Genomic DNA, 14,472 nt, shown 5'->3' with positions numbered 1-14,472 from the left:
CACTTTAGCAGTAGCAGAACTTGGAGACATGTGAGCAGTTTCATATGATGCTCTTACTTATTTTTAGCAAGCAAGGTTTGATTAAATGGAATTTCCATCTTTTCTAGTTGTTTTTAAACCAAACTTTCTGCTAATAACACTAAGAACAATTATATGCCAAGTACTGTACAAAGTGACATACAGTTATTATGTCATTTAATCCTCCTAATAAACATATGAGATAGATGTGGAAGATGACTTCCAAGATAGCTCCCAGTGATCCTTACTTCCTGGTAATTACATCCCTATGCAGCCTCTCTCATATGGAATAGGGCTGATCTGTGTGACTAACAGATCTTGCCTAAATGATGGTGGGTGACTTCTGGGCCACGGAGGACACTGCACAGCTTCTCCCATTGTCTCTGGGACTGCTCTCTCTGGAAGCAGTCCGTCATCATGCCATGAGGACACTGAAGCATCCATGTTGAGAGGCCCATGAGGGAAGGGACTGAAACCAACAGCCAGGAACAACGTGCTAGCTGTGTGAGTGAGCCACCATGAAAGTGGATTTTCCAACCCTAGGCAAGCCTTCAGATGACTGCAGCCCTTGCTACCATCTTTGCATCCTCCTCAGAGACTCCCGGAGAAGGCAATGGCACCCCACTCCAGTACTCTTGCCTGGAAAATCCCATGGACAGAGGAGCCTGGTAGGCTGCAGTCCATGGGGTCGCTAAGAGTCGGACACGACTGAGCGACTTCACTTTCATGCATTGGAGAAGGAAATGGCAACCCACTCCAGTATTCTTGCCTGGAGAATCCCAGGGACGGGGCAGCCTGGTGGGCTACCATCTCTGGGGTCACACAGAATCGGACACGACTGAAGTGACTTAGCAGCTTAGCAGCAGAGACTCCAAGCCAGGTTCTATTTCCTAAGCTGGATGAGAATGCATTTTTCTCTGTTTTCTCTGAAAGAAGATACTGTGTCATGCATACTGAGCACAAATTTCTGAAAAAGATTGGTAATATTGGTGTTAATTCTTCTTTAAATGTTTCCTATAATTCTCCAGTGAAACCATCTATGCCTAGAGATTTCTTTTTTTTTTGAGTTATAAAATCATGAATTCTTTTTCCATAATACTTTGAGTTATTCAGATTATCTGTTCACATTTAGTTGTGGTAGTATGTTCTTTGAGAAATCGAAGCAATACATCTAAGTTGTCAAATTTATGAGTGTGCAGTTTATAGTGTTTCCTTATTCTTCTGATATCTATATGGTTTGTCCTTTTTTATTAAATTCCTAATATTGGTAATTTGTGTCTTCTTTCTTTGCTGGAGGTTTGTCAGTATTATTGGTTTCTCCAGAGAATCAGATCTTTGATTAATTCTCTCTATTGCTTTTCTGTTTTTAATTTTACTGATTTCTGTTCTTATCTTTATTATTTGCTCCTGTTTGCTTTTGTTTTATTTGGTCATCTTTTTCTTTTTCTGGACTTAGGCACTTAGATGACATAATTGACCTTTACTGTTTTCTAATCTAAATATTTAGTATTATAACTTTCAACCTCCTCCAAATTTTAAACTGTTGTATTTTCATTTTCATTCAATTCAACATACTTTTGGTTTTCCTTCTTTGATTTGTTTATTTAGAAATGTGTTGTTTAGTTTCTAAGTATTTGGAGATTTTGTGTTATCTTTCTGTTGTGTGTTTCTAATTTGATTTCACAGTGGTTAACCAGCACCTTCTGTATGATTCCAGTTCTTTTAACTTTGTTGAATTTTATTTCCTGGCCTGGAAAATTATCTATCTTCGTATATGTTCCTTGGATACATGAAAAGCATGTACATTTCTGCTGCTGTTGGGCAGACTGTTCCATAAATATTGATTAAATCATGTTGGTTGTGTTAAGTTCCTCTATATCTTGTTAATTTTCTGCTTAATACTTATGTTAATTGTTGAGAAAGGAATGTTGAAGTCTCCAACTACAATTGTGGGTTTGTACAGTTGTTTTAATTTTTTGCGTCATATATTTTGAAGCTTGGTTCAAGTCATATATTTTAAAAGTTGTTTGGTGCATTTATAATTATGATTGTTGTGTCTTTTTGGTAGGTTCACCCTTTGACATTACATAATGTCCCTTTTTGTTCCTGGTAATTTTCTTTGATTTAAAGTCAATTTTATCTAATATTACTATAGCCCTTCTTGCTTTCTTTTGACCAACATTTGCATGATATACCTCTTCCCTCCTTTTGCTTATAATCTGTGTCATTATTGTTGAAGCGATTCTCTTAATTCGTAACTATCCTCCCTATCCCCTCTCAGGTGTTCATGTTTGCACACAAGCACTATTTACTAGTTTAGTGAAGTGAGTCATTTTCCTGTAACATTTTCTACATTCTTGATATGGCTTAATTATGTTCTTACACATGTTCCTCCATTTCCTGATCTCTTGTACCCTACCTGGTAGATCTAGAGATTAATTAGATTTAGGTTAAGATTTTTGTTGATAGTTCTGCACAGGTGGTGCTGTGTACTACATCACGTCAGGAGGCACATAATATGTCTGGTTTTCACTCTTTTAGTGTTAAGATTGATGTAGAGGGCTCAGGTGTTGTTAGCCTGTTTGAGCAATTATAAAGTTCTTTAACAACATTCTGCCTAATGGTTCTGGCATTGATGAGCCTTCGTTTCATTAGAGGCTGAAAATGGTGATTATTTTTCTGTCATTTCTTCTGCATTTGTTAGCTGGAGTTCGTCTATGAAGAATAATTTTCCCTCATAAACTATTTGGATAACTTGTGATGCAATTTGTACAGAAAGGGACAGGATAAATGGTTGATTCTTCCCTGTTATTATTTCCAAAATAATTAGTTTTGTGTCCTAGCATCTTCCAAAGGTGACCAGTGATTTTTTTTTTAGTATCTTTTTTGAACTCAGAGTTTTAAAGACGAATCCATTGCACACTTTTGTTTTTGTTTTTCCCAAATTGTCCTGTCTTTGGTGAATGAAAACTCCTTCAGGTTGCTCTGGGCTCCTTAGACTCAACCCCAGTAGCCTGAATGTCCCAAGTTCATCTTATACATTTCATGCCCCAGACCTTGAGTTACTCATTTCTCTAAGGAGTATGGTTTCTTTTATTGGGAAATAGTATTTAAAGACCACATTACGTCCTGGGACTGTCATCGCTTACTGAGCTTTCATTGCTTTTAGGGTCTTTCAGTAGGCAGGTTATTTAAAAGGAGAAAATAATCATGAGCTGAAACTCATATTTGCAATTTAGATTTAAGATTATAGTCTTTCTTAATATAAGAACTTTTATGGTTTTATTTTTTTAATGATGAAATGCTTGATTCCTAACAATATTGATATTGCTACTTGTTTTTAAAAGATTATTAATAATATGACAATAAGACTACTATCCAACGATGATATATAGTCAAAAATCATGTTTTAAGGTTGTTTAGAATAGTTGTCTTCTCTTTGTAGTTATGACACCAACTTGATATACAACAAGGTTTATTTGTTTCACTTTTCAACTTTTAAGGATTGATTTTTTTTAATGTTTTAAAATATATTTTAGCAGCTTTATTGAGATATAATTCACATTCAATTCAGGATACAATTCATCCATTTAAAGTGTACATACAATCCACAGTTTTTAGTATATTCACAAACATGTGCAATTATTACCACAGTCAGTTGTAAACATTTTCATTTCAGAAAGAAATCCCATACCTTTTAGTTATCACTCTTCTATCCCTTCATTCCTCCCAGACCTTTGCAATGACTAATCTACTTTTTCTCTCTAGAGATTGGCTTGTTCTGGTCACTTCATGTGAACGGACTCACACAATGTGTATTTTTTTGTGTGTGACTGGCTCATTTTACTTAACAAAATGTTTCTGAGGTTTTTTCAAGTCTCTGTTATCCAAGGGATAACTGTTATCAGTCTCACCCTAGGTTCTGGGATTTTCACAAAGGTGTCTTGTCTATGGATAATTGCTGTTAATAGTTGGTCTTTTTGTGAGTGGTATTGAAGTTGGCAACTACCTATTCTACCATGTTGGTGATATCACATTTCCTATTTATAATAAGTATGTATATTGTATTTGATTTATTGTTAGTCTTTATTTAGTATGTCATCTTTGCTTTTTCTAAAATTACTTTTGAAAAAAAATAAATAAAATTACTTTTGGTATTTAGGAACATTAATCTTTATGTTCAGCTGTTTTCTTTGTATGTAAACCCTTTATAGTGCCTGTATTTTTATCTATTGCTGTATAACAAATTACCCCAGATTAATAAGTTAAAACAATATTTGTTTTCTCAGTTTCTGTACGTCAGGAATCTAGAAGATGCTTAGCTGAGTGACTCCTACTTAGAGTCTCTCATGCATCTCCAGTCAAGCTGTTGGCCCAGACTGCAGTCATCTCAAGGCTCAACTGGGGCTGGCAACTCTGCCTTCATTCCCATGGTTGTTGGCAGGTCTCAGAAGATCCACTGCCAAGCCCACTCAAGTCATTGCTGGCAGGCCTTGGTTCCTCACCACATGGGCCTCTCTACAGGTTTCCTGAGTGTTCTTACAGTGTAGTAACTGGTGATCCTAGAGAGAGCCAGACAGGGCCCAATATGGAACCAGTTCCCTTTATAATTGATCTCACATGTGATATCCATCACTTGTGCTGTTTTATATTTGTTAGAATACCTAAGTACAGCCCACACACAAGAGGAGAGGATTATATAAATACCTGAATGCTTAGAAACAGGTATCATTGACTGCCATCATAGGGGCTTTCTACAATAAATCCCTTAATTCTTCTTTATTCTATCTCATTAAATGCTTTGATTCCTACCTCTTATACAACTATTAATAATCTTAATCTACTTTTCGGCTTTTTTTTCTTAATTTTCATTTAAAATTGTATCCTTTTGGTTGGATGAAGAGCCCATCTTCTAGTATATTCTTCAGGAAGGGAACATGTTTATAATATTCCCCGGGCTTTTGCATGTTCCAAACTCCTTTTCTGTAGCCTTGATGATGGAAGGAGAGCTTGGTTGATTGTAAAATTTCTGGCTCAGGCTTTAAAGTTTTTGGAAATATTCCTCCTCTGTTTTCTCATTTCATGGATTGCTTTCATAAAGTGTAATGACATCTAGTTCTCTTGCTTTCATACATTATTTTGACTTTTTGTCTGGATGCTAATTTTAAAAATTCTTTAAAGTCTAGTAGTTCTTCTAAGATATGACTCAGAGTTGATCATTTTGGGTCAATCTTCCTGGGTAACCACCAATCCCTTTTGCTTGTTTTTTTATGGAAAATTTTCTTGGATTATAGTTTTAAATATTAGTTCTCCTCCTCCAGTGCTTTATTTTTCTTCTTCATTGGCTCCAGTTATAGCATGTTAGAAGTTCTTTAGCTGTTTTCTATTTCAATCATCTTTTTTTTTCTGATTGTTTTTCTTACTTTAAAATTTCATATTCATTTCTTTGGGTGTTTTATTGCTTTATTTCAGTGTACCTTATTACATTTTCATTCATATCTATTTTCCTTTATGTACTGCTTTCCCTTCCAGTTTGGTCTGGTAATGCCTTACTGTCTTTTGAACTTTTAATGATTTTAAGGTTTTTTTAGTTGATGTTATATCAAGCATTTCTCCCCCACAGGGTTAAAGAATATAGCCTGCTATTACTAAAAATAGAAATCCCTACTTACTCATAAGTGAAAGTGTGAAAGTGAAAGTCATTCAGTCGTGTCCAACTCTTTGTGACCCCATGGACTGACTATACAGTCCATGGAATTCTCTAGGCCAGAATACTGGAGTGGGTAGCCTTTCCCTTATCCAGGGGATCTTCCCAACCCAGGGATTGAACCTAGGTCTCCTGCATTGCAGGCAGGTTCTTTACCAGCTGAGTCACAAGGGAAGCCCCTATTTAGTCATAAATGGATCCCCAAAGTTGCAAATGTCCTAGTAGAAGTATAAGGAAATATATGCAATGGGTAAATGTCATATTTCTTTGATTTGGAGATATTGGGTGGCTGATTAATGCCTTATTTATTACTATAAACTTCAGAACATTTTCAGAAACTTCTTCACCATATCATCTCATGCTGCCTTTTTCAATTCTCTGCCAGCTGTGAGGGCCTGAAGCCTTATATTTATTCTGTTTGAAGGGTGTCATGAGAGAGAATTGTCAAATAAGCAGATAAAGTAGCAAACTATGAAGTATATTTATTGAGCAGTTTTTGTTTATCTGGGGAAGACAAAATTACCAAAATGTAAGAGCTGCTTGTGTTTTCATGTCTTCCCGGAGCTTAGTCCAGAATCACTTGTTTTGTCTAAAAGGAGTCCCAGAGTTTGGGATAAGGCTAACTCTAGACTGGCTCTTGGAATAGACTCCTACAGTTAAGGCATTGGTTCCAAGTACTGGATGTATTTTTGAAGATCAGTATTTTCTAAACCTTCTTGTATTTGAAAAAGCTTCAAAAAATGTCACCTATATTCAGAAATTAACTGCATTTGTTCTAAAACTTTTTTTTTTTTTTCATTCTTAGGTAAACAAAGGAAATAGCTAAAAATGACAAGTAGAAGTATTGAGGAGTCCATGGGGGCTGTTCATATGGGGTTAGTCAGAACACTTAAAGGATTCCAAAGCAAGATTTTACCACCCCTGAGTCCAAAGGTGGTTACAGAAGATGAAGTAAATCAAATGGTAATGTATCAGAGAATTTCAGAGTAAAGTATCTCCTCTGAGAGGAGAAGTATCTCTTAGAGAAAGTATCTTTCTCCTTTGGAGAATGACAATGGCTGCCTGGCATTGTTTGATACTCTCAGAATATCAAACAGAGAATTCCTGGCTGATAATATCAGTTTAGTTAACACGGTAGCTTGCTACAGAGCATAGGTACCTTTTAAAGCCTGGGAAGTTTTTGAAATTACATACATCAAAGTAGAGGCTTAAATTGCTTACGTTAATCAGTTGAAGTAAGACTGTACAGACAAATTATTAAGGTTTTCTAAATACTAGCTAGACCCTTAAGAAGCTGTTGTTTGTGTAGTTCAAAAACAGTCAAATTCCAGAATTTCATAGGTTTAACATAATTACCTGTTGATTGTCCAGCCTTATTTTTGTATACTTGTAGAATGTGGAGCGTTAAAATGCTGACTATGTATCATTTAGGAAAAATGCATATTTTTTTCTGTCTTTTAAGGTAGAAAACGATTACACTTTTAATGAATTAGTATGATTTGGTAAGAGCTGAATTATAAACTACATGCTGTAGGAAATATCAGTAACAATTTAAAGTGTTAAAAATATTGTTTCACTGCATTTAAAAACTAGTCTCAGGTTATGTTCCAATTAGAAAAATAAAATTTGTCATCATTTTCTTTTGTGATTGTTCTTGTTTCATATTTTAAGTAACTCCTTACTTTTTGCATGTAAGAGTTTAAGTCACAACACATACCTCTTAACATTTTAGCATTCTTATCTGTGTTCCAGTCAAAACCTTAAAAAACCAAGTTGGAAGCTATATTAGAAATATGCCTTCATTTAAATGGATACAGTTACAGAAATAAATTTTATAGGAAATTTGAAGAGCTTTGATTTTAACCTAAGGTGAAGTGAATCAGCTAAATTATATGCTCCTGAATGTTTTGAGTCTGGGAACATATTTAAACGTTATGTTGCTTCCAGGGATCATAATCTCTTTGCGTATAAAGTAGCCCTAAAAACAAAATGAACACTCCAGGACAGCAATGAATAGTAGTTGGTCTTGGGTAAGCCCTTGCTGGGTTATTTAAATGATAGGTAACATTTTTTTCTCATAAGATTAGAAAGTGTTAAAGCATTTTATGTTCTTATTTGGGTAAGTGGATGTGACTGGCTGTTGTGTATCTGATGATCAGCTGAGAGCTCTTTGGAAATACAATATGAATGTGCTCTTATGATTTCTAAAAAGTTCAAACTCATTCCTAAGCAGCGCAGTCACACTTCCCAGATCCTTTACCTTTTGTAAGACTTCTCTTTAACCAGGTATAACATGATAAACACCCAAAAGCTTTGCTTGCATGTTGTAACTTCAGTTGAGAAATAGAAATATCCCAGACTTTTTAGCTCCGAAGCCCTTAAGTGATTTTAGAAACCTAGAGTTTTATGCTCTTCTGAGCATAAATGTTAAGCTCATTGGACATGCTCCTGTGCAGTTTCTTGCCCTTCCTCTCCCCAACCCCATGTTCTTTTGTGTGATTCCTTTAAAATCATAAGGAAATGGCAGCCATATGTCATTTCAAATTATTGTGCAAAAAGCTCAGAAGTGCATGGGTCCTTCTTCGCTTGTTTGTATTATTTAGTTATTTTAAATGTTTTATAAGGGAACTTAACGGCATTCCAGAATTATCCTGAAAGCTATAAACACAAATTATTCATTACCAGCACTTATGAAAACACTTTTTCAGTATTACCACTTATGAATCTTCTGCTCCTCTTGTTTCCAATTCTAGCTGACACCCTCGGAGTTCCTGAAGGAAATGTCCCTCACCACAGAGCAGAGATTGGCCAACACCCGTGTGATGTGCCGACCGCAGATCACTGAACTTTTAGATATGAGGGAAACAACCCATCAAAAGGTAGCTGCTTTCTGTTGTATTTGTGTATAAAGTAGATCCTGGAATAATGTGACTGTTCTAAAACAGTAAGAACTAAGCAGTACTTATTGTTTATGGGCTAACTAATCCCTTATTGGATTTGTTTTATATATTCTTTTTCTACCTCCATTGACATTAGTATCTATAATTTGATACCAAGAATTGCAGAGTATAAATAACTTTTGATTAGTCACATTTCTTCCTTAGCTACTTCTGAACACTATGGTTTACAGAGTAAGAGTAATCCTGAGAATTATATTAGTCAAGCCCAGTTAGGTTATCTTTCTAGAAAAAGAAGTCCCTGCTTAACTGAGCTGTCATTACTAGAAAGGAAGAAAGAGGAATTGTTTATTAAAACAGGCATTTTTGTCTGTTCTGGCTCATTTCCAGTAACAAATACATCCTTTTAGTCTGTAAAGAACAGCTGTTTTGATGTTTCTGTATTTGAATGTAAACCATATATTCCAGACTTTAGGAACATGTTTTTAGAGTGGGTCTTATTTCCTACTTTTAAATTAATTTCTTGAATTATATACTTCAGTTTTTATGCACAAATTATGGTATGAGCCTCCCTTAGTTGAACTCCTGGAGATGAGCCCCCTCTCAAAGGGTTCCTAGCTATTCCTGAGTGTTTTTCAGAGTGATTTCCCTCAAGAGGAGTGATTGCCTCAGGCTGTTTCGCTCTCCTTGGCGTTGCATTGCCTCTCCTGTCCAGGATATGCATACAATTTACTCTTTTTCTGAGCCCTGCCAGCTTTAGTTATTCATTGCTTCTTCTTTTTCCCATAGCCACCCTCTAGCTTCAAGGGCAGGGAACGCAGCTTCTTCCAAAGCTAGTTCATCATAATTAAGGGCTATCTGCTTCTTTCCCAGAGCGTAACTAAAACCAGACTATGTGTATTGTGTGTGTTAGTGCTTGTGTATGTGTTTTAATGTATTTTGATTGAGGCTCTTAGTGTACCACGTCTCATCTTCTTTCTTCTGTCTTCTGTTAACTCAATCAGTTATTTTTTACTTTATTTTCCTGAGTTTCGTTTGTTTCTTATTTGGATATCCTTAAGAAGAGATTATGGAAACTGTATTTCCTTTATTTTATATGTTTAACAATATTTGCTTATTGCCTTTAGAGGTGAACTGTAGGCTTGTTGGATGTACAATTCTTGGGCCACATGTTTTCCCTATAAGAGCTTTGCAGGCATTTTCTTCACTACCTTCTGGTTTTAAATGATGATATGAGGAAAAAGTGAAAGTGAAAGTGGCTCAGTCGTGTCCGACTCTTTGCAGCCCCATAGACCCAGTCCATGGAATTCTCCAGGCCAGAACACTGGAGTGGGTAGCCTTCCCTTCTCCAGGGGATGTTCCCAACCCTGGGATCGAACCCAGGTCTCCCACCTCGCAGGTGGATTCTTTACCAGCTGAGCCACAAGGGAAGCCTGAGAATACTGGAGTGGGTAGCCTATCCCTTCTCCAGCAGATCTTCCTGACCCAGGAATCGAACCGGGGTCTCCTGCATTGCAGGCAGGTTCTTTACCAGCTAAGCTATAATATTAACTTGTGTGCCCAAAGATTGTTTATTGTTGTTTGATATCCAGTGATTTTATTAGGGAGGCTTCCCAGGTAGCGCTAGTGGTAAAGAACCCGCCTGCCAGTGCAGGAGATGTAAGAGATGCAGGTTCAATCCGTGGGTCAGGAAGATCCCCTGGAGGAGGAGATGAGAACTCATTCCAGTGTTCTTGCCTGGGAAGTCCCAAGGACAGAGGAACCTGGTGGGCCACGGTCCATTGGGTCTCACAGAGTCAAACTTAACATGCATGCAGCATTCATGATATTATTAGGATGTGACTAAATTTTTCCGAAAATATTATATCTGTTATTTTTTGCTAGAAAGCTTTTCTTGGATTATCAAGTATTCATGCCATTTTTGTTTTTTTTTTCCTTTAGAAATATCAGTTGTGAAGATGCTGTATCTTCTTTGCCCTTCTATACCTTGTATTTCCTCTCTAATCCATTTTAAACTTTGTTCATTCCCATTTCATTGTAATTGCATTCATCAGCATCCTCTGTATCCTACTTTGAGGTGTGCATGTGTCTTAAAATTCATTCTTAAGCTTGATCAGTTCAACACAGTTGGGTCGTCTCACAGCATTTTACATAGTTAGTGTCTTTTCTGTACCTTTTAATTCACTTGTGTCTCAGATATCACACTCCTTTGGCTTTCTTCCTACTTCACTGGTTGCTTTTCTCTTATTTTATTTGTTGGCTCTTTCTCCTTTTCCTAATCACTAAACATTGGAGCTCCCCAGTACTTGCTCTTTAAACTTCTTTCTCTTCTGCGCTCACTCCTTAGGTGGCCCCTGCTAGGAACGAGGTTTTAAATTTCACCTTTTAAATGATTACTTTCATAATTATATCTCCTACTGTGGTCTAGCCCCTGAACTCTGGATCATATATTCAGCTCAGTGTATGATTGGCAGCTCAAACTTAAAATCTTTAAGATCTAATTTTTGCATTACATTCTTTCCCTAAAGACGGTAATCTTTCTTTCCTCCACCATGTAATACCTCCATTGATCTGTTTTCCCAGGCCAAAAACCTTGGTGTTATCTCTGATGCCTCTGTTTTTCTCACATCTTATGTGAAATCCAACAAGGGCTAGTAATCACAAATATATCTCTATAATCAAACCACTTCTTACCACCTCTACCACCACCATCCCATTCAACCCATCATCATCTAGACTCCTAAAATAGCCTCCCTGTTTCCCTCCGAGCACCCCATTATCAGTTCTTCACAAAGAAGAGTGGTTTTTTAAAATGTAAACTAGAACATGTTGCTTCCATATTGAAAACTACCTAGAAGCTTCCTGTTACTGTCATAATGATAAAGTCCTGCATCATCTGATTCTGCATCCTTCGTAGTCTTTTCGTTTGTCTCATTCTCCTCTAACTGCACCTCCTTTTGCTGCTCTTCAAACACTCAGAGATAATTCTTACCCCAGGGTCTTTGCACTTGTTATTCCTTCTAACTGAAATGCTGTTCTCTCAGATCTTTGCATGACTTACTTCAATTCAAATCATTTCCATAGAAAGGCCATCCCTTGATTGCCTATCCCCATTCACTCCATCTCCTTGTCCTGCTTCGGCTTTCTTTATAGCTTTAACACTGCCCAATCTTGTTTTATGTATTTTTATTCTTTATCCATTGCCTCAAGAATTTTAGCTTCATGAGGCAGTGGTTTTATTGCTTTGTTCGCTACTGTATGCTCAACTATGGAAAGCATTAGAAATTCAATTAGCATTTATTGAATTAGCGCTTGAATTTTTCATCACTTTTGATTGCTTAATCTTCCCTGAACTCTTGAGTATTTGCTTTGTGCTCTCTGATTTTTTTCTATTATGTTCTTTGAGCTTATGATGAAGTGGTGTAGTTAAGATTCTTATTATTTTCATGGCAACCAAAAAAGTGAATATTCATTTGACGTTTTCTTTGCTTCTCTTTTTCTCTTTTTGGTGAGTGTTTTTGTATAGATCCTGGCTTATTTGTCATTGTGATTATTATTATCACTCATCTTTGAAATAAAGAAGGGAATTCTTCCTGGACTTGCTGTTTTCAGGTAGTTAATGTTGAGGCAGGGCTGAGTCCAACAGGAATTCTCCATGATTCTAGGGGCAGCTCTTTATGAAAGAGGATTGTATGTGTGTTTTTATTTGGAAGGGGGATGAGAAGAACGGAGATGTGACAGAATTGTGTTAGCCTTTTCTTCCCCCCAGAGTTCCTCAGCTATGATTCTTCTAGTCTGTCTGAATGATGGACTCTTCCTATAAATATACATATTAGTGTATTTTCCACACACCTGTCAGTGGTTCAATGTAATTTTCTTTTTCTTTCTTTTAAAATAAAATGATTGTGTATTTCTTCCCATTAGGGAATTCCATAGAGTTTCTTCAGTTTCTCTCAATAAAGGTTTGTAGATTTTCCAGATAAAGGACTTACACATCTTTCATTGGATTTATTCCTATGTATTTTATGTTTTAGAATGTGGTTTTAAATGGTATTGTTTATAAATTTCATTTCCTAAATGTTCAATGCTAGCACAAAGAAATATAATTGATTTTTTATGTTGACCTTTTATTCAGTGTCCTTGATAAGTCACCATTGAATTCTAATTTATAGGTTATTTTGAATTTTTAAAAATTAATTGATTTTAATTGGAGGATAATTACTTTACAATATTGTGATGGTTTTTTGCCATACGTCAACATGAATCAGCCACAGGTATACATGTGTCCCCCTCATCCTGGACCCCCCTCCCACCTCCCTCCCCACTCTGTCTCTCTGGGTTGTCTCAGAGCACCAGCTTTGGGTGCCCTGCTTCATGCATCGAACTTGCACTGGTCATCTGTTTTACATATGATAATGTATATGTTTCAGTGCTGTTCTCTCAAATCTTCCCACCCTCACCTTCTCCCACTGAATCCAAAAGTCTGTTCTTTACATCTGTATCTCCTTTGCTGCTCTGCATATAGGATCATCAGTACCATCTTTCTAAATTCCGTGTATGTCCATTAATATACAGTATTTGTCGTTCTATTACTCCTTTTAAAGTGTTTCCTTGGTTCTTAGTGTTAATATTCATAGGTATGTGTAGTAATTTCTTATCTTTTCCAGTCATTTCTGCTACTTTGTGACTATTTGATTAATTTATTTTTTCAATTGTAGTTTCCAGGAATTGACCTGGATCAGGCACTATTCCAGCCCTTTCCATCAGAAATCATATTTCAGAACTACACTCCCTGTGAAGTCTATGAGGTTCCCCTGGTTTTGAGGAACAATGACACAGTGAGTATGTTTGCTGGGATGGCTGTACCTTTTATGGATCTATAAGAAGGGATTAGATAGAATGGGATCCTGTAAGATCTTAAATAAGCTCTTTAATTTGATAGACCTAGGAAGACAGATGAAGACATGCTCTTTGACTATGAGCTTAATGAAGTCAGGACGATACTGGTTGGTTTGTTGCTAAATGCTCAGTCCCAGGGCAGCACTCAGTAAATGGTAAACCCCCACCATGTGCACTAACATTCTGTTGAATAAAGGGTTAGCTAGATGAGTGTCACGAAGTTCTCACGAGTGACCATTTGGGCTAGGTTTTCATTTAAGACAGTGCCATTACTATTCATGTTTACATACTCCACATTAGAGCCACTATTTCCCACTATTATAGCCACAAATTCAGCTGTAATGAAGGAGGGGAATTAAGTGAAGTCTCTGCAAGAATTAAAGGCAAATGGGAAGACTTGCAGTTATATTCACTACCGTAGCTCATTAAAGGAATCAGTGATGCCTTTCAGAGAAGGTGTCAAGTCTACTCATATGAATTGCAGTTGTTGAGCCAATGCGTTTAGATTATGCAAATTATATTGGAAAAAAAAAAACTTCAAAAAAAGAAGTTCCTGTTTTCTCTTTTCCATCTCCCCCTTCTACCTCAGATAGCCTTCAGAATTTGTCTGCAGATAGATTTGGATGGCTTCTCGCACTGTCTGTTCCTTGTCTCTTTGTGGTTGCAACTGAGGATTTCTTCTCCATCATGATACCTTTTCCCTTCAGAGATAAATTAGGGTTTATTTCAAGAAAGAGTATTAAATGACTGAAGATTTTCTTGACATGTAACAATGATGAAAGAAAGAATAATGCAGAATGTCAGCATGAAGCACAGTTAAGCATGAAAAGTAATCAGATAGGGAGGAAGGCATTAGAGAGATGCTAAACATCAGATGTTAAGGACAAGTAGAAATACTTATAGGAGACTTAGAACATTGAGACAAAAATTCTAGCTATAATAAAAGTGGGA

General features: G+C 36.5%; 1 protein-coding gene across 1 annotated transcript in view; it reads left to right on the top strand.

The window, feature by feature from the left end:
- Positions 1 to 14,472, top strand: part of HYDIN (HYDIN axonemal central pair apparatus protein) — a 339,593-nt gene that overhangs the window by 19,913 nt on the left and 305,208 nt on the right. Inside the window, exons 2-4 of the mRNA XM_081512491.1 lie at positions 6,531 to 6,688; positions 8,479 to 8,604; positions 13,341 to 13,460. Of these exons, the coding sequence (XP_081368617.1) occupies positions 6,554 to 6,688; positions 8,479 to 8,604; positions 13,341 to 13,460 (381 nt within the window). The 5' untranslated portion in view covers positions 6,531 to 6,553. The remainder of the gene's footprint in view (positions 1 to 6,530; positions 6,689 to 8,478; positions 8,605 to 13,340; positions 13,461 to 14,472) is intronic.

The sequence above is a fragment of the Giraffa tippelskirchi genome, chromosome 7, assembly GCF_054371585.1.
Source record: "Giraffa tippelskirchi isolate mGirTip1 chromosome 7, T2T-mGirTip1v1.2.pri, whole genome shotgun sequence".
In the NCBI taxonomy this organism is placed as follows: Eukaryota; Metazoa; Chordata; class Mammalia; order Artiodactyla; family Giraffidae; genus Giraffa; species Giraffa tippelskirchi.
Note: the sequence above shows the minus strand (reverse complement) of the source record. Positions and strands in the feature narration are given on the sequence as shown.